Source organism: Bos mutus, chromosome 23 (genome assembly GCF_027580195.1).
Source record: "Bos mutus isolate GX-2022 chromosome 23, NWIPB_WYAK_1.1, whole genome shotgun sequence".
Taxonomy (NCBI): Eukaryota; Metazoa; Chordata; class Mammalia; order Artiodactyla; family Bovidae; genus Bos; species Bos mutus.
The window spans coordinates 24,854,628-24,877,243 of NC_091639.1; the positions used below are offsets into that span (position 1 = coordinate 24,854,628).

Below are 22,616 nucleotides of genomic sequence, written 5' to 3' on the forward strand. Positions count from 1 at the left end.
GGCACAGAATTCACTGGCTTGCACTTTCTTGCAATATGCCTGCATTCCTCATCTCTCAGACCGCTGCAGAAAGCCAACCTAAATGGAATGCTTTTCCCTAAACACATACTGGATGGATGGTTTTCATCTTTTTTTTTTTTTGGTTGTGCCTTGCAGCATGTTCATCTCAGTTCCCTGACCAGGGATTGAACCTGCATTGGAAGCATGAAGTCTCTGAAACACTGAACAGGCAGGGAAGTCCGGTTTTCACGTTTAATATTACATTAGCTTCTCAAAAGGCCGTCCCCACACTGAACTGTAGAACTCATGAAGAATCTTTTAATGCCACTCTGAACTTGGAAAGCAACCGTGGTGGCAGGTATCAACTTCTGAAAGTACACAATACTAGACTTGAGCTGTATTTGAGTCAAAACCAAATCTGAACCTGGTAGAACTGTGCAGGACACAAACTTTGAAATGAAATACTCAGCACTGCAGCTAAGGTGCTAATATACAGGTCAAGGCCGGCTCTTTTCTCAGCTTGAGATCTGGAGGAGCTAGCCCTGGGTTTATAGGATCCTTTCCTGCTCTTTCCCTGGTGCCTCAGACGGTAAAGAACCTGTCTGTAATGCAGGAGACCTGGGTTCGATCCCTGGGTTGGGAAGATCCCCTGGCAAAGGAAGTGGCTACCTACTCCAGTATTCTTGCCTGGAGAATTCCATGGACAGAGCCTGGTGGGCTACAGTCCATGGGTTGCAGAGTCTGGACATGGCTGAGCAACTTTCACTTCACTTTCTGCTCTTTCAGAGTCTTGGCCCCAAGGGAGTCCTCTCTTCTCACCTAATGTCACACACATGTAGGGGGCCTGGATGGGGTCCTGGTACAGACACTACAGACTGTAGCTGCCTATAAAGACTGAGATGACTCCTTTATCTGTGAGCCTTCGCTGGCTGCCTTAGGACCGTTCATTACTCTGACGTTTGAAAAAGGCTATCCAAATACATTTTCTTGAAAGAAACCTTTTATTTATGATCTTCACTGGTCAAACAGTTTCAAACAAATTCAGAACAGGGATTCACATTTTGAGCTTTTAGTTAAAAGATGCTATGTCATGCGTGAAATAGATGCTGATCCCATGGGGGTGCTCCCCTGACGCGTTTCAATACTGGGCTGATTGGTCAGAAGACAGCCTATGGGACAGAAGCCTGCTCTGAGGTCTGCTTGCAAAAGGGCATGATTTAAAACCTCATGTGGTTTTTTACAACATAAGTGTCCTGAAACTTAAAATAATTTCAACTTAATTTCAAAACAAACACCCCAAGAATCAACTTTCCCTTTAAATAAAAAAAATAATCAATTTAATACTCTTCTTGAAAGAACTCCGACAATGTAAAATAAGTTCCAATTCCATATATATATATCATATATATATATACATTTATAACTTAGGTTGCTCTGCTTCTCTATATACTTTTACTCATGCAACGCAGTGGGGGCGGACGTGAGGGCTACAGCGGCCTCTCGGAGAACGCGGTGTAGCTCCTCACCCTGGCGAACAGCAGTGGCGTGTACATCTTGTCGATTTCGAACGCTGTGACCGCAGTCTCTCCAGTAGATCTGGAAAGAGAGCCCACAGTCACTCATCACAAGGAGATTTCAGCTCATTTAAAATTCCTGTCTACATTTAGGGGGGGAGTTTAATTTTAGGCATTAGCCTTTTTTTTCATTTTTAGTTCATCTTAGTCAATTCTAAATAATAGGTGCATTGTGGAAAATTCGAAAAACATTAGAAAAGTGTAAAGAAAAATCACTCATTCCCACTCAGACAGGGCCTCAACCTTGATACTGAGCTTCACTGCTGAGGGCATACTTCGCTGCTTTATACATCATGACATAAAGCACTGCCTCACATCATTAAATCTTCAGAAGCCATTTTTGTGGCTGCATATTTCACTGTCTGCTTTTACCACATTTACTTAATCCCCCCTTTGCTGGAGGATTTAGTTTTCAGTGTTTGGCAATTGTAAATGTTTTTGATATCTTTCCTTATGCCCTTTGAAAAGATTCCCAAGGAACAATTTCTAAGTCAAAGGCTCTAGATATTTTATGGCTCTTGTTAAAAAACATATTTTAGAAAGAATTATAATCCTAGAAGAGAATTTAATGATTTAATATTTGCATAATCAACAGCATAATTTCAGGTTGAGGGGGAAGGAGGTGATATATTACCACAGCCTTTTATTTTTCACCTAAAAAAAAAAGAAAAGAAAAGAAATAAACAAAAACAGAAAATTCCAGTGACTTCATAAATATCATTTGCTTGGCTCTACTTCTGGGTTTAGTTTCTTTGGAAAGAAAAAAAAAAAGAATTCTACTTCACAATTATTCAGAGAAGCAGAAAGAAGACAGGAGGACCAGTAGATAATGGAGAGAAGCAAGAAAAAAATGGTCTTTTTGTCAAGACCTCCCAGATGAGTAGGAAGAATTACTCCTAAGGTGGAAACGTGACTGAGGAAGCTTTCAGCAACCTGTTTGAGGTCGTCAGAGAGGCTGATGGAAGGCGACCGACCTCCAACCTGCCTCTCAGAACTCTGGACTCAACTGGCATGGAATGACCCTCGGGCACACACCAATATTCTTCCAAACCTCACAACAGCTAACATCAGTATCTACATGAACTGAAATTTCACTTTCCTAATTCTTACATTTTACTCATTTCAGTACTGTTCCTTTCTCACACACTCTCATCTGTTCATTCACTGTTTCACACTAGTAAATCCTAACTCACAGGATAAAAAGTTTAAAATAGGAACCACTAATGGCTTTAAACAGGAACCACTAATTTGGCTTTGAAACACTGGTGATCATTTCAGCAGACTTCCTTTCCTAACTACAATTTACTTTAAAATCTGTGTATAATCCCTGGGGATAAACCAAATGGAAATAAGGTGAAAAATGATGAGACTGAAACATGGAGAAGAAAGAAGTTCAGGTGTTTCACAACTGCCTTGGAAAGCCAATGACTGCAGTCACACTCGTGCAGCTTAGTGGCCAGGCCCCGACAGACTCATGGGGGCTGCTCTCAACCTTACAGGGGAGGTGCCCACCTACGTGTCCATGGACCCTTAGGGGGAGCTCTGGACACTCCACCGGGCCCACTTTTAGTTTTCTTCAGGTTGGCTATTTCTTTGGTTTGCAGAAGATTATACTGTGGTTTTCCTTTGTGATCGAACATTAACTCTGAGGAATCAAACCCTACCTGAGTCCTCAGCTGGACAGGAAGGGCACACGGCGTCTGTACCCTTGAGGTTTTTACGGCATTCACCTACTTGTAAGTAATGTGACAAGAGTGGTGTATCCAGATGAGTTTGTTGAAGCTCTGGTGGCCACTGGAACACAGCTGTAGCCCCACATGAAAGTTCTGATCGGCTTCTTGCACAGGGGCACGGCGAAAATACCGGTATTTATGGTCAAGTGCTTTCTGTAAGAGGGGAGATGCGTGAGCAACAGTGGGGCCTCACTTCCCGGACAGACACAGAGACAGATGGAGCTGCATCTATACGGAAATACCTGAGCAACGTGTTATCACATAGTTATCTGCACACAGGATAGACAGCTATACTGGTTATCAACTGCCAACGTGTATCAGTTTGGTTCAGTCGCTCAGTCATGTCTTACTCTGTGACTCCACGGACTGCAGCATGCCAGGTTTCCCTGTCCATCATCAACTCCCGGAGCTTGTTCAAACTCATGTCCATCGAGTCAGTGATACCACCCAACCATCTCATCCTCTGTCATCCCCTTCTCCTCCTGCCTTCAATCTTTCCCAGCATCAGGGTCTTTTCAAATGAGTCAATTCTTCTTATCAGATGGCTAAAGTATTGGAGCTTCAGCTTCAGTCCTTCCAATGAATATTCAGGACTGATTTCCTTTAGAATTGACTGGCTGGATCTTCTTGCAGTCCAAGGGACTCTCAGGAGGCTTCTCCAACACCACAGTTCAAAAGCATCAATTCTTCGGTGCTCAGCATTCCTTATGGTCCAACTCTCACATCCATACATGGCTACTGGAAAAACCATAGCTTTGACTAGACAGACTTTTGTGTATGAGTGTATATGTATGAGTGCCTGGAAATACATGAGAGCCTCTAAAAGCAGAAGACTTTTTCCTCCATCACATTATCTCAATCGGGATGACAACCTTAGGTATGACATGTAACCGCATGGTAGCTGTGTGACGGTTGAGGGGATGAGGATCCAGGATGGGCAGCCCAGGGTCAGTGTCGGAGATGGGAACTCAAACTCCCGTCCATCTCTAGGCCTAATATTTTCTTCTACTCGAAAACAGTGGGGCAGAAAAAGCAGAGTATGACTTATCTTTTGCAATAACGGAAAACTAGTCTACGGAGAAACAGATGTGACAAGGTTCACTGGAACCACACTTCTGTGAATGTTGCTAAAACATAAGAATGTCGACACTACATATGGTTTCACTGCGCCAGTCTGGAGTGAAAACTGGGCGTAGGTTGCGAGTGCCTAAACCCTCTTATTAGGTAACATTTTAACAGTGGGGGCCTCACAACTCCCCAGCTCTGATCTCAAGAAACTCAAGGCTATGATCACCATGATAGTAAGAATCTCTGCCCTTCAGATTGTAGCCCCTGATTCCAGGAGCCAGAGGGAGCTGGAGAAGCCACAGCCAAGGGCCACAGGACTCACAGATGAAGGACTAACTATTCCCATTGGAAGGACTGATGCTGAAGCTCCAATACTTTGGCCACCTGATCCGAAGACTGACTCACTGGAAAAGACCCTGTTGCTGGGAAAGATTGAGGGCAGGAGGAGAAGGGGGTGACAAAGGATGAGATGGTTGGATGGTATCACTGACTCAATGGACATGAGTCTGAGCAAAGGCCAGGAGACAGTGAAGGGCAGGGAAGCTTGAAGTCCATGGGGTCGCAGAGTTGGACAAGACTGAGCAACTGAACAAAAAACAACAACTATTCCCTATGTGGTCACTGGGAGTGGGGAGTGGACTCAACACAAGACAAACCTCGTTCAGAAACTATATTCATTACAAGAACAACACAGAAATATTTATTCTAACTACCTCACAACTTCTTGGGTCCACATTGTGGTTTTTAACCAGGGTTAAAAAAAATGCACATGGAGAAAAGCTGGAAAATATCAGTCCCTTAATCTGATGAGAGAGTTTAAAATACTCTGGAATGTCACGATTCTGCCATTGTATTTGCTTGGCATTTTTTTTTTTCCTTTTGCAAGAACAAGAAGAAGGAAATTATCTCACTTTAGCTTATTTCCAGGAGAAACTGAAATTCTAAAAATATCTCTGAAAGAATTACCCATATGAGACAATTTAGAAAGAAAATCTCCTATGATTCAAAATGAGAAAAGCCAAAAATACAGTCATATATAATCATACTAGTTATTTCACAGGAAATCCTGGCTTTACATTTTCACATGTAAAAAACCTGGGCCAAAATAGGAAACCTGGAGGACAAATAAGTTGATTTGATAAAAAATAACCACATTTTAGAAACCTTCCAGTTCTCTTCAGAGATACGCTGTTAAGTCAACGCCCGTTTTGTTTAACAGTATAATTTATAAAAGAGTACGTTTCATCCTTTCTAATTGAGAATGATTGAATGATTAAATACAACACTGTAAATCAACTATACTTTAAGAAAGAAATTTTAAGAAGACTCTTGAATGAGCAGGGTATGGAAATTAAAAGAAAACTGCCAATTCTGCCTTGCATACTTACTTCTTCTTTTTTCTTAGTTATCACAGCAAATACTTTGGTCTGATTGTCTGTATCTTGTGACAAGCGATAATGACCCAGTAGAATTGCATCCGTTCTAAAAGCAAAATCAAAAAAACACTTTAAATCTTTTTATCCGTTATGTGTATTTAAGTAACTGAGAAAGTAATGGGTTAGAAGTATTCACTCAATTAGCCTGAGGACAATCAGGTACGATGTGAGTAAACCTAGTTTCCAAGGCCCCAGACTTACTGAAGGAGGGCTTTAGGGAGAGGCCCAGGGGTTGGTATTTGTTGTTGTTTGGGGGGCGGGGGGTGGCGGGGAACTACACTGTGCAGTCTGTGGGATCCTAGCTCCCTGACCAGGGATCAAACACAGGCCCTTAGCAGTGAAAACACCAAGTCCCAGCCACGGGACTGCCAGATAAGTCCCAGGATCAGTTATTTTTCACAAGTGCCCCAGATGATTGCTTCTTTAATCATCCAGTAATAAGTTACATAATCTGCAAGCTACCACCTAGAATGTGAAGCGGACAGGAAACTGCAGAAGGCCACCACCTGGTATTCCTGGTGCGTAAGCGTGGAACAATGGACTGGGGCTCCTCGGGCGTGGTGAGCATCATCACGTGGCCATCCGGGAAGAACCTTACGTACCTGCGGGACAAGGCAGACACCAGAACGCCATGCGCAAATATGAAACGCGTCCCTACTTCCTGGTCCCCAGACCTACTTATGCATGGCTGTGAAACCGAAAGGGAGATGCCGCGGGCCAGAGGACTGGCACACATCACTGACACGGACGTGGCCCGTGAGGCCAGCAGCAGAGAAACAGAGCAGTGTGTTACCTTCCTTAGAGGGAGCCATGGGACTTTTAGTGTCACTCACCGAATAGAAATAAATTGGATTAAACATTGCTCTGTTAAAGTTCTGCGTGTTTCTCCCTAAAGCACTACCTAACGTCATACAAAACAGAGGCCCAATGCTGTCTACTCCACAGTAGTCAGCACAGCCGACTTGTTCCTCGGTGACGTGGATACCTGGTGAGGATGAGCCTGAATAGCAGCCCAAGCGCTCTGATAAGACAGAAGACAAGGAGGAGCTCCAAAATACAAAGTAATTCTAGATCTAGAGCCAAGGGGAATTCCCTGATCTATCTTAATCTGTTGGCTCTTTGTCTGCAGTTCCTGTTAGAAACTGGATAAAAACACCAGGGGCCATTTTGTCTATAAACGCAAAAGCCACGCGAAATCAATGTCTGATAACTAATGCACTAACACTTGGAGAGAGAAAATTTTCACTCACTGAGTTACTACAGTTGTACCTGTAATATTCCACTTGGTGCCACGCTCTATAGAAACCATCAAGAGACTGCTCCCCTTGACGAATATAGGTGGTTTTACTGATATACACGCCTACAGAAAGAAACAGATTTTTAAAAAAGAACTTAATAAAAAACTTTTACCATCATGTAACATGTTTCCAGCTTTATTTTTATTGAGGTTTCCTCTAAATATGCTTACAGTACTCAGGTCTGGTATAGAAAAATGAAGACTTATGTATTTATCAAAATCAGCACAACAGATCTCTGTTGCTCTAAAGAGTTCAACTCACCATCAAATCGAACACGGGGCCTTTCCAAAAACATCTCTCTCCAGGATGTGTACGGAACAAGTTTAATACAGCTTCTGCCCCAAACTTTCAAGCAGGCCAAACGCCATATTTCAGGGTCTCTAGGGAATAAAAGCACATCAATACATTTAACAGGTAAGCCCTATCTGCACTCAGACAAGAGAAGCATTTCTGCCAACAGGCATCTTCTATTCAGCAACTTCGGCTGCACACCAGCCAGGCACTGTGCCGAGCACTGGGACAGACGGATGGGCAGGGCAGAGGCCCTGCTTTTCTACAGGGAAAGCAAACGAAAAACAAGAAAATGAGAGAAAAGTTTTAGGCAGTGTGCTCAGTGTGAGAAGAAACAAAGCTGGGTAAAGGACCAGGACCAGGTGGGTGGGAAACAGACTCTCTTTTCCGGGCAGGTGTCTACAGTGACAAGGAAGGGCATCCTGGCAGACGCCACAGCAGGTGAGGCCCAAGGGCTGGAGCGTGGCCAGCATGCTCAACAAGGGGCAAGAAGGATGATGTGGCTGTGGCAAAGTGACCTGGTGAAGTGCAGACGGCATCTGTGGAGAGGTGGTTGGGGACAGGTGAGGTGGAAATTTTGCAGGTGGCGGTGGCTGTTTGAGCGAAGAGGAGGCCACTAGAAGGTTCTAAGTACCACTGATGGTTTTAAAAGATGACTCTGCTGGTCTATGGAGAATGAGCTCAAGTGTAAGAGTGGACGTTCAGAGACCACACGGGATGCCAATGCCATAATCCAGAGCAGGCCTAGGTGGCTGAGCCAAAATGATACTTAGAGAAACAGTGAAACAATCAGACCGGAGGCAGATTTTGAAGATGGCACCAACCCTAACCGTAACAAGACTTTGTTACAGGATTACTGCAAAAAGCAAAGCAACTGACTTGATTCTAACACAACACAAAATAATTTTAAATTCATCTGTAACTTGAAATAAGACAGAGGAACTATTTATACGGAAGCCAGACTGCAAAAAGAGACATCCCCCAAACAAACACGGCAATGTATTTTTTTTTTTAATGAATACTTCTGCAACCAAGTTTTATCCTACCCCTGAAGATCTGTTTTAATTCCCTTTTTACAATGTTTTCTCATATATAATTAAAAGAAAAATTAATGGAGTAACTAGAGAGCTTGACAGGTACTTGTTAAATAGAAATACACACAGAACTATCAAAAAACAAAGCCGTCAAGCAATTCAAATGTTTTACCCAAAAGACAGGACTTCAACTGAAATTAGGTTATTTTAAAACAATGCATTTGAATTTTAAGAACCAAAATTATAAAAAGTTCTAGGGATTTCTTGGTGATCCAGTGGCCAAGACTCTGAGCTCTCAATGCAGGGGGCCCAGGATCGATCCCTGGTCAGGGAACTAGATCCACATGCCTCAACTAACACCTGGCATGGCCAAATAAATAAAGTAAAATAAATAAATATCTAAAAAATGTTCTAGATGCTAAGGATAAAGTATATATTTTTACATAAGGCACCCAGCCCTCATAAAACATTACCTGTCTTAAATGTTATACTAAACTACAATTATTCTTCACATGCAAGATTTTAAATGTATAGGATAACTTTTCCCCAGTTTCATTGAAAAGTATTTGACATACATCACTGTAAAAATTTAAGGTATACAGCATGATGGTTTGATTAACATCTATTGTGAAATAAATCATTGGTTTAGTGACCATCCACCATCTCATAGAGCTACAAGGAAAAGAAAAGGTCTCCTGTGATTACAACTCTTAAGGTCCACTCTCTCTTAACAGCCTTCTATCATAGAGTGATGGTAACCACAGCCAGCAGGTTGTACATCACATCCCTAGTACTTACCTTCAAACTGGAAGTTTGTACCTTTTAACCATCTTCCTCTAATCCCTATTCCCTCACCTCTGGTAGCCACAAATCCACAAATTCTCTTTTTCTATGTAGATTACTATATGTAAGATCATATAGTATTTGTCTTTCTCTGACTTAATTTCACTTAACATAAAGCCTTAGAAGTCCATCCACGACCATACATGGTGGCTCAATAATATTCCATTTTATATATGTGGCTCTTCTTTATCCATTCATCCATCCGTGCACACTTTGGTTGTTTCCAAGTCTTGGTTACTATAAATAATGTTTCTATGAACAAGAGGTGCAGACGCCTTTTAGAATTAGTGTTTTCATTTCCTTTTTATATATACTCAGAAGTGGAATTGCTGGCTCACATGGTAAATCTATTTTTAATTTTTTGAGGAACTTCCATACTGTTTCCCATAGTAGCTATACCAACTTACAATCATACCAACATCCATGTTTATCTCTTGTCTTTTGAATGATGGCCATTCAAACAGGCGTGAACTAATATCTCACTATGGTTTTGACTTGCATTTCCCTAATGACGTTGAGCAACTTCTCGTATACCTGTTGGCCATGGAATATCTTTTTTTGAAAAAAACATCTAAGGTCTTTTGTCTATTTTTTAATTAGGTTCCTTGGGGATTTTTGCAACTGTTGTATGAGTTCTTCATATGTTTTGGATATCAATCCCCATCAGATATCTGGTGTGAAAATATTTTTCCCCAGTTCACTGGTTGCTTTTTCATGGTTTCCACCACAGCCAGAGTTGCTTAAAAAAAAGGAAAAAAAAGTAAATACCTGGCACAGATATAGAATCCTCTGCACACCTGTGACAACTGCTCTAATGATCTGAGGTCCAGGTCGCTGGACACCACCCAACGGAAGACGTACATCAGGACCTCCATCGGCAGAGCTGCAAAGGAAACCATCCTCAGTGACTCTCCTCTTCCTACCTGTCACTTGACTGTCACATTCTCAGTGCAGATATTTTTATTCCTAAAATTTTATAAACCACCCTTCAGATCGTCTTGGAGCTGATAAGTGTATTTAACTACCCAAAAGAAATAATGGCTCCTAACATCAAAACACAAATATCTTTGTCTTTTCAGTACAAAACATCTCTGAAGCTACTTTCCCCTTTCCCGTGGAAGATCATTTCATTGTCAAGATATATAAAAATACTAGAAAAAATAATCTAGAATGTACACATATGTATGATCTGCACTGCATATGTAACATTAAAAGATTATTTTCACCTCCTTGAAAATTTTCAATTGTCCTCCTTTGAAAAGTTCCCAGAGCAAATTAAACAACACTAAACACATGAAAAGAAAGAGAAAACATTCATTTTTAAACACTCAGCCTGTTTCAGGACTACTGTCCAACTTGGCTGAAGTGCCTGAAGATACCAGCATTTCTCCAGTTTTCTTAGGGCTGCCCCACCAACTCAAGATATTCACCCTCTTAGACCATCACTGTAAAGAAGATGGCATCCTCGACCAACTACACTACAAATTCCACTCTACTTCAGACACTGAGAAGCTTGTCTACACAAATTAATTATAATTAGACCCCCCACTATACTTGGAACTAAAGCTACTGTATGACAGTTATCTGACCTTATAAGTTTGGAAAACTTCAATCTAAGGAAAAGTATTTCTGAGTTACAAGGAGCAAGAAGTCACACCTGATATATGAGTCTGACTGCTCTCAAGTTCAGGCTGACACAGTTTGAGCACAGACTCCTGAAACGTGAGCTGCTGTTGGAAGTAGGACAGGAGGTCTGCCATCTTGCTGTCATCATCAGTATCTTCAATGCTAAGAAAAGAAGGGAGGTGAATAAACCCAGTGCCCCAGTCTATACAACACAGCTTTGAAACTGATTTTTCACAGGACTTTCAAATTTGCTTTAGAAAAAGTCATCTAAAAGCAAACTTCTTACTACTCTTTTTCAAAAACATGGTAAAAGTTTACCCTGCCCTGCAAAGGGGTACCATACCAACTTTTTGAAGGAAAAAGCCTCAGCAATTTTAATTCCCACAGAGGAAGAATTAAAAATTTTTGGATATAGGTGTTGAGATTTAATTAATTAGTTTTATGATAAGGTAGAGATTTCATGAATTAGTAAAAAAGATAATTTCAAATGATTTTTTAAAAATCATATGTAAATATATCCTTTTAAGTGAACATAGTCCATTCGAATTGAATAAAAATAAAATATACAGATGTCATCTGAGGTACTTACTTACCAAGAAGGCTTTCTAATATATGTACCTTATAACCCTTCCTTTAGAGGAAAATATATAATTTTAAAAAGCAGGGTCCATGAGTAATCTATTAGCATAAACAAATGTGTAGTTAAGAGTTCTAGAAAAATATCTAGCTTTCCAGTTTTGCTGAGGGTAACATTAAAAATGATCAGACTTACAAAAAAGCTGGATGAGGATGAAGTTAGAAAACCAGGAAGGGCTTATTAAAAGACAACAAAATGGACATGTGGCTGAGGCTGGAGGGACTGCAGGGCTCTGCTACCAGCTCTTTACAGGAGGCAAAAAACCAGCAGAGGCTTTTAGGGCCTATTAGGTCTGATAAGAAACAACTATTATTTTGAAGGAATTTTCAGAACACCTGGATCTGTGTGACAGGATGGGAGAGAAAGAAATGCTGTTTTAATGTTTTAATACAACCTTTCTTAACAGCACCTGGCATCTATTTATAAAACTGGCTAAGACCTGAGTCTAAACGACTCTCCCTAAATTTCAAGAAGGTTTAGAAAATCCTTGAACAAGTCTTTTTGAGTATGAACTACCTCGTGCTGTTAAATCTAATTTGGTGAACAATTATTATTAGCACCAAAGTTCAAACAGGCAACAAATGCTGACTTCAATGGGATATTTTTAATATGGCTTAGTCAAAGCTTAAGTGTTAATACTATAAGCAGTTAAAAAAGGCAGTCAGCATAAGTTATCAATAAAGGTAACTTCTTAACTGTTTCATGCCAGAGGTTATGTAAGACTGACTGATATAGTATCTTATTACAAAAATTCTACTTTTCTAGGTTTCTTTTATGAGCAACGTCAAAGTATTGGCTTAAAAATATGTTAATTTACTCCTTTCAGTAATTACTGCTTTTATTACAAGAAAAAAAAAAAAAAAAAAAACTCTTTCGTCACCTTATTTTTGTTATATCTGTTTAAAATGTGCATTTCCATATTTTAATCTTAAAATTTCCCTAATTAAAAAATTTCTACAACTTTATAAACAAGTCTTCATACTAAAGCACTTATATCTGGCCCTTGTGCTTTTAAAGAGATGTTAGTCTTAACAATATTCTATCTACAACCAAGTCTGACTAGAGTCTAGCATTTTCCTAATAAAAAACCTTTTTAAAAATGTATGGTTTCAAAAAAAAAAAAAAAAAATGTATGGTTTCAAACAGATACAAAAGGAGAAAGTGTAATTACTAGTGTAATAAAACCCCATGTACCCAATTTCAAACATTATTAAACCATTATTAACCTTTTTCAGCTTTGGCCTGATTACACTTTAATCATTTTGACTTTATAGATTTCAGAAAGTTGAAACACGTCCATTAATTTACTCTTTTCAGTAATCACCGCTTTTATTAAAAGAAAAAAAATCCTCTTTCATTACCTTATTTTTGTTATATCTGTTTAAAATGTGCATTTCTATAATCTTAAAATTTCCCTAATTAAAAAATGTCTACAACTTTATAAACAAGTCTTCATACTAAAGACTATGAAACTTAACAGAATTAGCACTGTCTTATCATGCTAAGAGTCAACAGGGCAAAGACGCTTAACTTTAACAAATTCTATATATTACTGTCTATCAAATTATATACGCACTAGCTGTTTCCAACGCCATCACCATCTGGAGACCGGGTATAAGTAATCTTGAACTCTATATCAGGTACAAGTTGCATAGCCCTACGATAAAACTTGATGGCTAAAAGAAGAAATAAAGCTAAATTAGCTATGACCACACATTTTCGTCATTTCCTTTGATTACACTGATCGTGGTTTAATTTGGTAACTTTCTTTACAAACAACCAAATTCCCCTTTTCTATACGCAACATGAGCAGTGAGCAAACTCATTTTCAAACCCTACTAGTTCAGAAATAGTCTTTTTTCTGAAGCACTCACGTTACAGAAACTTAAGATGTTGCATTTTACCCTTATCTTTTAGCCCATCTTTTTCCTCAGCCTCTCACATACTGTCAGAAGTGATTTTATATGTAGTTGTCTTTCTCTGGGCTTTGAAAATGTCACTGCTGTAGCCCCAGCAAAAACAACTTTAAGCAAACTTCTTTCTGGTGTGCAGAGCTTAGGAAAATCAAATACTTCCTCCTGAGTAGAATAAGGTTTCTTTTTTTTTTTTTTGAATTTATCCTTCAACTTCATCTTCCTTTACTCCAGCTGCCTGTTACTTAGCTGCTGCTGCTGCTAAGTCACTTCAGTCGTGTCTGACTCCATGTGACCCCATAGATGGCAGCCCACCAGGCTCCCCCATCCCTGGGAGTCTCCAGGCAAGAACACTGGAGTGGGTTGCCATTTCCTTCTCCAATGCATGAAAGTAAAAAGTGAAAGTGAAGTCACTCAGTCGTGTCTGACTCTTAGCAACCCCATGGACTGTAGCCCACCAGGCTCCTCTACCCATGGGATTTTCCAGGCAAGAGTACTAGAGTGGGCTGCCATTGCCTTCTCCAAATAACCTATAAAACTTGTTTTTAAATAAATCTCCTGGCCAGGTGGTTTAGAACCAGACCAGTGAGAGATCATATAACTTGGGGCTGCAGAAGCTGATTAGTTCTTTTCCCTCAGGCCAAGTCCATTCAGTCCATCCACTCTGCCATGTTCTGCCACTTGGGGTGAGTTACTGAACACCACATGGAGACAGGACTCTCACAGGCTAATAACGACTGAGGAGGGATGTCATCATTTGGGCCCTTTTCAAATGTCAGAGTAAAAACACCACTAGAAGAAACTTGCAAATAAATGCAACAATTCTGAAAATGTTATCTGAGGGGCATTTTCCAACGACTCCAGCGCTAGCATTTTTTCCATGCCCCAATTAATAGCTTTTCTATCACAAAATGAAAGCCTAATTATAAACCTAATCTGGTAAACAGCCTCATCTCTTGGTTTACTTACATATTTCTACGGACCCAACAAAACAGACAATAAAGGCTGAAGGGTATTCCTTCTTGTATAATGTTAATTAAAATTGAGAAAAAATGTACATGTTCTTCAACCTGTCCTATGTATTTTCCTCCTCCGAAGAAACACTGACCTATAAAAAGAGCATATCCTATTTTTCAGTAAGTAACAATATTTTTAAGACTTTAATAATTAATAAATGTTAAATTCTAAATTAGAAAAGGTTATTTTACTCATTCTACCCCCATGACAATGTTTCTTAGCAATATTTTTGGAAAGAGATGGGTTATATAAAAGTACAATTTTTATTTTTCATGCCTTAAAAAAAAATCTCAAATTTACAGAGACTGATGTTCTCATTTATTCCAGTTTTTAAAAAAAACTGGTCAGTAACAAAGAGCAAATATATTTCAGTTTTTAAAAAACTGGTCAGTAATGAGATGTTATTCAGAAATGTCATGACAAGATGACATTGGCAACCTCTACTCTGGCCTCTATTTCTGTAATATTCAGAATATTACAGAATATTCTGTAATAAAAAATCTGAGTTTTTTACCTTCATAAAGAGCTCCATTTTGTTCTTCTTCTACTGCTTTTAGGAAGAGTTCTCGAGCCTATAAAAACAAACAGTGAAAAACAATATTTGAAAATCTGTATTAAAAATGAGTTTGAGTAGTGTACGGATGGCCTTTTCAACAATCATGCTACAGCAGTTACATAGCTACTAGCCAAACAGTGAATTTCAAGATCAACTTCACAGCTTACAGAAAAAAGTAACTCAAAAACAGATCAAGGACCCAAAAGTAAAACTTTAAAAACCTTTAGAAAGAAAAAGAAAAAAAAAAAACCTGGGAGACTTGGGTGAGGAGTTCTTATATTTGGACACCAAAAGCACAATCCATAAAAGGAAAAGTTGATAAATTGAGCCTCATCAAAATTAGAAACTTTTGCTCTGTGAAGCTCTCTTAAGAAAATGAAAAGACAAGCTACAAAGTGAAAGAACTTACAAGCCACATATTCAACAAAGGACTTGTACTTGGCATGCATAAAGAACTCTTAAAATCCAACAGTAAAAACATGAGCAAATCTGATTAGAAAAGACAAACATTTTTCACAGAGGGGCCTATAAAGATGGGAAACAGCACATGAAGAGTTTTGTAACATCATTAGCCATTAGGGAGACACAAGGACCTATCAGAAAGGCTAATATTAAAAAGTAATGACAACAAAGGGTGACGGGGATGCGGAGCCACTGAGTCACTCATACACTGCTGGAGGGAACACGAAACGGTGCAGAAGCCCTGGAAAACAGTGCAGTTTCTTTTCACCAAATAGGCACTTACCGCGAAACTCAGCAACTGCACTTACTTAGGCCAGAGAGATGAAACCTTATGTTCATGCAAAAACCTGCACATGAATATTCATAGTGGCTCCAGTAAGAGCAGCCCCCAACTTGAAACCCACGAGTCCCTCAACAGGTGAGCGGTCCCACAAAGTGGGGTATGTGCATACCATGCAACACGAGTGAGCAGTGAAAAAGTGACAAACGACTGACACATACAACAACTGGGAGGGATCTCAAAGGAATTGCACGTTTTCTTGAATATCATATGAATATTAGAGAAATAGAGGCCAGAGTAGAGGTTGCCAATGGTTAGGAAGGGCTGTGGAGGAGGTGAGGAAGAGAGCATATAACTAAGGAGGTAGGGGAAGGGGGCCTTGTGGTGACAGAACAGTTCTGTATCTTGATTTTGATGGTAGCTACATCAAGCGACGTGTGTAATAAAGTTACAGAGAACTGTTTATATACACTCCCACAGTCAAGTGCCTGGAAATCTGAATAAGCTCTGGGTTGTACCAAGGTTCTATCTACTTCCAAAAAGTCTAGCTGAGGAAGGCATCATCATCAAGGGAGGATGGGAGGCGTGCACAAGACTGTCCTGGGTCATGAACCTGTGAGTATGTCCAAACTAAACTGAAATAAAGCAAATATGGACGTCTTTTGTTGTCACAGTAATGTCAATTATTTAACGGCAAATTTTTGTAAATGAAAACTTGGGTCTAATGGTGTGAAGATGACAGCCCCTGTGGAGGAAAGGATTTGGTAACCTCCCCACATCCCTGGGCTCAGCATTCTCAGGCTCAACCATCTGCAGATCAGAAATGTTTGAAAAGAATTCCAGAAAGTTTTGAAAAGCAAGACTTGAATTTGCTGCACACTAGCAACTATTTATGTAGTGCTGACATTGTACTTGTGACTATTTACAGAGCATTTACATTGCACTGGGTATTACAAGTCAGCTAGAAAGGATTTAACGTGTACTAGAGGATGTACAAGCTTACACACAAACACTACACTGTATCATACAAGGAAGGTGAGCAACCAAGGACACAGAGGGACCAGCGTGGTGAAATCTGAAACGGTGGGCTGTGTGTGCTTTGTGTGATCAAGCATGAGAAAGAGGTGAACCACTAGAAAGCATCTGCAATTTTCCAGGATAAGGAAGTAATCACTGCATCACTAAATTTATTCAACTCAAAATATAACCAAATACTACAGTAAGGCTTTTGGGAAAGTGTTAACATTTGAACAAATTTTTCCTCTTTGGGGCTTCTATTAATAAATTCAAAGGAATCTATCTTTTAGAGACCAAATGAACCTCAGGGGTGTTTGCATTACTAAAGAGTCCCAGCAAGACTGTGTACCTGTAGCAAAGGAGGAGTAACATATCATCCAAAGACCTATAAGAAGTCCTGAGGGATGGAGACACTGGCACACTTGTCCACATCTTTCCATGTACAACGCCCATAACACTTAACTTTTCTTCTTTCGCCAGCTCCTGCTTTCCTCTGGTGTCCGCTGCCCTCAGCAAAGAGCCTCGCGCTGCTCTGCACGGTCGAGATTCTAAATTGCCTGAGCCTCCACCCGGGGCAAGTTCAAACATCCACTGAGCTCGGAACCTCTGGAGTTGTGCCTGGGAGGGGGAGAAGGATGCCTTAAGACCTGCCAAGGAAGAGGACCTCACCTCTGGAACAATCTGTCAATAGTCCAACACCAATGTCCACACACATACATATTCTTGGATGAGAAAACACGGTCTTTAAATTACTACCACCAAATACTTGTTATCTTCCAAGATAATTTTTACTTAAGACTTTGAAGAAACAGTGAAAGTTTGCTAAAATAAGATTTTCTATACAGGAGAAATCTACGGTACAGGGAAATCAAATTTTAACTGGAATTGAAAATATAAGCCATCACTTAAGAGTCTAAACTTAGATGTTTTCAAGCTTTCTACTTGGAATACATCATCTCAAAATTCTGTGGGTAAGCCTCAACTCTGTAATAACCATTCTTTTTTTTTTTTTTAAGAAATTATTTTTTTCTAAATATGCATCATTAAAAAATTTTTAAAATACAGAATAAGTGAAGCCTTCCAGTGTGGTGGGCTCTGGTGTGCTGCTTAGATACCCACCTCCACATCTGAACTGTTGGCAGTGCTACCAAACAGCCTTCAGCTGTCTGCCCTGTGGTTAAGGCCTCAGCAAGACCATACTTTCTTCCCAGGTGGGCCCCACCCAAAGACTAATCAATAAAAGTGATCAGAACACTTGTGATAAAAGTGATAAAATTCTTCTTGTGGCTGATTATCTCTTAAAATGTTTAATTAATAAATGTTTATTACTTATATATTATATATATTATAAATTAATTATATATTAATTTTTTTTTCCATTAGTTGTCCATTTTTATCTATCTTATGTTCTTACTAATTTCATAAGGATATTATATTTACATGAGAGATATCAACCCTCTCTCTCTACATGGTAAATAGTTTTGCCAGCTAATTATTTCTCTTGATTTAGAAGATCTTTTGCTATACATAGGTCTCAAACTTTTAGACGGTCAAATCTGTCAATTTTTTTAAGGTGATGGGTGTTACTCATGCTTATGCCTTGAACACTTTAAATCCATAACTGAATGACATAGTAGCCACTGATATTCCTTTTTACAGGAAAAGAAATCCATAACATAGTTATAATTGAAGCATTTCAAAAACCAGTATGAAAACACAGCTATAGTCAATGCAAATAAGGACCTAAGAATCTTCGTAAGTATGACCAACTCCTGCTTATGTATGGAAACCAACAGAATAAGAACTGAAGCACAAATGAAGAAACATACCTGCAAATCCGTCTCAGCAGGGCTTTCATTTTCATCATCATCATCTCCTTCCCTGACAGCTTCGGAATGACAATCTTCCTCAGCTTCTGCCTAAGGAGAAGGGAAACAAAAGCTGAAGAACACGCAGACACCAGTTTCCCTGGGTAACCTACACTGCCTACCGAGCTGCCTGCCCAGCGAAACACATAGTTGTCTCTCTCCATATAAATTCTTCACAGATGAGGAAAATGATTCCAGTTGGAAAAATCTGGTACTTCAACTTTTTAATACTGTAGAATACAGTACTTCACTGATCTCCAGCTTAAAATGTTTGGTAGGTGGTTAAAAAGAACACTTTGTTTCAGATTTGTTTCAGAAAGTAACAGTGAGTGGCAGGACAGAGTTCAAATAGCTTTTGTTTCATGGATCATTTAAAAGAGGATATATAGCCCTCCAATATTTTGATCATCTGAGGCAAAGAGCCAACTCATTGGAAAAGACCCTGATGCTGGGAAAGATTGAGGGCAGGAGGAGAAGAGGGCATCAGAGGATGAGATGGCTGGATGGCATCCCTGACGCAATGGACATGAACTTGGGCAAACTCCAGGAGATGGTGAAGGACAGGGAGGCCTGTTGTGCTGCAGTCCACGGGGTCGCGAAGAGTCAGACACCACTCGGTGACTGGACAACAACATATAGCCCATATATGATTGTCCTATCTTTATATAAACGGGAATGTTATTAATGTGTGAATGACTTTGTTAATATCTTAAATGTACCAGAAAAACTCATTAAAATCAAAGACATGTTAACAGTGAAGGTTTTTATAAAGAAGTCTCTTCCTTTTTAAAAAAATAAATCCAGGTTTTTTATATATTGGATTGACTTAAAGTGGAATAAAGGGCTGGAATTACTGTGCATGGCTTAGGACTTAATAGAGGCCCCAGGTCAGTATCCTTCCATTTTATCCTTTTAGTCTCCATAAACGTTTGCTAAATAAAACTGAATCCTACCTTCCACTGAAAATGAAATGCTGCCCAGGTGCAGTCTGTTACCTAACACACCTCTTAGCAAATAAGACTTGCTCAACACTTTTAAGTGTTCAATCCTATAAAGAAATGCTGCAATCAGGGAAGTGATCTAGAAGGTCAGTTAGAAATAAAAATAATACAATCTATTTAATGTTACTTATTCCAAACACAGGAAGTTTTACAGTTGACAGTTTGGGTTCTAATTTGCTCCTGGGACTAAGATGTTTGTATTAGCACCTATCTTTAAGCACAGCAACCAGATACACTTGCACTACTTCACAGCACAACACAAACAAGCCTGGCTTCCCATCTTATCTCTTGCAAGCAGACTTACCACAAAGGGGCCTGTAAGAGGTGAACTAGTTAGTATATGCTAAAGTGTTTGGCACTCTGGGAAGGCTGAGTGGTGAAGAAATAAACGCGAAAGGCCAGAGACTCAGAGGAACTTCCAGAAAACTGGAAAATATAAGTATTATCAAATACATTTTTTTTTTTTGTCTCTTTAAGCTGAGAACTTGCTCAGTCATGTCTGACTTTGCAATCCCATGGACTGTAGTCTACCAGGCTTCTCTGTCCATGAGATTTTCCAGGCAAGAGTACTAGAGTGGGTTGCCATTTCCTTCTCCAGGGGATCTTTCTGACCCAGGGATCAAACCCAGGTCTCCTGCACTGCAGGCTTTACCCTCTGAGCCACCAGGGAAGCCCCTTACTAAGAACATCACTAATGCAAATTACACAATAAAAGAGTTTGAATTTATAGATCTAACAAGTGTATTTCTCACCCAAATAAGGGCCTGCTTTATTACTGTAAACGTTAAGGACGGCTAATGGAAGGGGACCTTAGTCCCTGATGTATCTCAGTAATTCAGCCTCCACCTCTAACCCAACAGTCCTCCCAAACTGCCCTCAAGAGCGCCCCCTGCTCTCTCTCCTGCCACCTCCCACCCAATTTTTGCACATGCTACTTCTCTCAGCATCTGGAATGCCAGTCAGTGTCCTCTTCCTCCCACTTGGCGACTGCTGCTCATCCTTCAAGACTCAGCTCAGGGACTACCCCAGGAGGAAACATTTTCTGACCCCTTTACTTGCCTCTTTTGTTTTCCCATTACACATGTGCTGGTATCATAGCACTGAAGAATTTTGTTGAGCTTTCATCTCTTTCACTAGAATTAGTGCACTGGCAACAAGATCTGGGGTCTGGCACTATGCCAGGCTGATAAGTGCTCAAAAAATTGGCTGAATTAACAAATAAAATGCCATGATAATATATAATGCATATCTCAAGAATGAGGTAAGGAGACAGGAAACGGATAATACAGACAGCATCTTTCTTCTTCCCTGAGTTGTGTGATAATAGAGCTCTAACCCACTGTGACTTTGATTTTGACAGTACGATGACAAAAACAAATCAAATTTGGGGTTTTACTGCATTTTTCAACTCAAATACCACTTGAAATAAGTAGGTCTTCGGCTGTCATGCAGAGATTTTCACTTTGTTTTACATAATTGAGTTTGACCTAACACTTTTCACCAGAGTAGCTTCATGTGTTCATCATTTTACTGTTTCACAGATGGAGTTAATACCCAAAGTTAAGTGCTTAATCCTGGTCAGAGAACTCTAAAAGTTTAGAAGCAGAGTTAGTGTTTTTTACTCTCCAAATTGACTTCATAAACTCATTCAACCATTCATACATTCATAAACACTCGGGTGTTTACTATAAACTAATGAGTTTGGCATTATTTCACTCTTGAAGATTCAACTTGGCCAGAGATTAGTTTCTCGCATCGACAATTTATTGGAAGCCAAAGCAAAGTAGCATGGGGCACAGACGACCTGTGCCAGCACGCAATAGCTCCATGGAACTTGCTTTGTCAATTTCTGGAGCTTTTCAGTCTCTCCACTTGGACTACTCGGGCTTTCAGGGCCCTGAAATGCGACAGAATCCCTCAAACCGCCAGCCAAAACCCTGCCCCGGGCACCACCGCGTCCTGGGACAAGTGCGTCCTAAACTCAAGACGCCTTAAAAGGCCAGAACGGCGGCTCCCTGGGCAGGTTTTGTTTTTGGTTTTTTGCAGGGAGGGGCGGCGATCAACAAGTGTCTCCACTTGCCAAAGCTCCCTCCCGATTTCAAATACTGCGACGGCTCACCTCAATCTATGTTTGCTGCTTTTAATAAAGGCAAGAGATTGGTTAAATATCCTCAGAAGGCCGAAGAGAGGCATTTTTCTCGGCCGTCCAGCAATCACTCTCTGCTAAACTGGAGCCCCCACCGGGGGTAGGGGTGGGCGGTCCGCAGGAAGTAACTCCGGGGATCCGGCAAGGTTGGCACCATCCTCTCCCTCAGGCCAGGACCCCAGGATGGTGGTAGCCTTGCAGACCCCACCCCTCGCAGGTTCCTCCTCCCCACTTCCCGGGGGCTCCCCGCAGGCCCGGGTCCTCCCGTCCGCCGCTCGCCGGAGCCCCTAGGCGCTTTACCATGCTGGCTGGCCGGCCGGCCGCGGCCGAGGGGCTCTCGGCGCCCCCTCGGCACCGCCCCCGCGAGGAGGTGCGCTGGGAGTCCGGTGTCTACTCCTGCCGTCTGCTGCAGCGGGGCTTAGCAGAGTTCTCGGTCGGAGAAGCGAACCAGGCATCGGCAGTAACTGCGGGCCCGGCGTACGGCAGCCATCTTCGCGGGGCAGAGGGCCAGATCGTGGCGCGCTGGGCGGCGGCCGGGGACTCGCGGAGCGCAGGGACGCCGGGGGCCCGCCGAGAGGCCAAGGACTCTGCGCGAACCGGAGCGCCGGCCCTGCTGGAAACCCCGGACGCCGCAGCGGAGCTGCTAGTCTGCTGCGGAAACCTGCGCCGGCGCGGCGAGCATGCGCACTGCCGACCCGCCGTCGCACGGCTCCGCGGCCCCCTTGCTGCCCGGTGGAGGGCGAGGGACATTCACTTGGTTTGCGCGCGAGGCACAGGCCGGGTTAGGTCATCGGGTGTCCGAAGGCCAAAGTCGAC

The 22,616-nt window shown here is 41.0% G+C and overlaps 1 protein-coding gene across 1 annotated transcript; it reads right to left on the reverse strand.

The window, feature by feature from the left end:
- Positions 1 to 982: 982 nt before the first annotated feature.
- FBXO9 (F-box protein 9) lies at positions 983 to 22,557 on the reverse strand. The gene is made up of 13 exons (XM_070360647.1): positions 22,101 to 22,557; positions 18,615 to 18,704; positions 17,248 to 17,403; positions 14,985 to 15,042; positions 13,117 to 13,216; positions 10,935 to 11,065; positions 10,046 to 10,160; positions 7,371 to 7,489; positions 7,081 to 7,171; positions 6,318 to 6,413; positions 5,764 to 5,857; positions 3,309 to 3,460; positions 983 to 1,596 (listed from the first exon to the last, which is right to left on the reverse strand). The coding sequence occupies exons 1-13, from the start codon at positions 22,101 to 22,103 to the stop codon at positions 1,488 to 1,490; spliced, it is 1,314 nt and encodes a 437-aa protein (XP_070216748.1). The 5' UTR covers positions 22,104 to 22,557; the 3' UTR covers positions 983 to 1,487.
- Between the last annotated feature and the right edge of the window lie 59 nt (positions 22,558 to 22,616).

Excerpts from the sequence above, each read along its gene's own strand:
- FBXO9 (XM_070360647.1), bottom strand. Across the intron at positions 11,066-13,116 it reads GATGGCGTTGGAAACAGCTA|CATTGAAGATACTGATGATG; the intron begins GTGCGTATATAA and ends TTCTTTTCTTAG. Across the intron at positions 7,490-10,045 it reads GGATTCTATATCTGTGCCAG|AGACCCTGAAATATGGCGTT; the intron begins GTATTTACTTTT and ends TTTATTCCCTAG.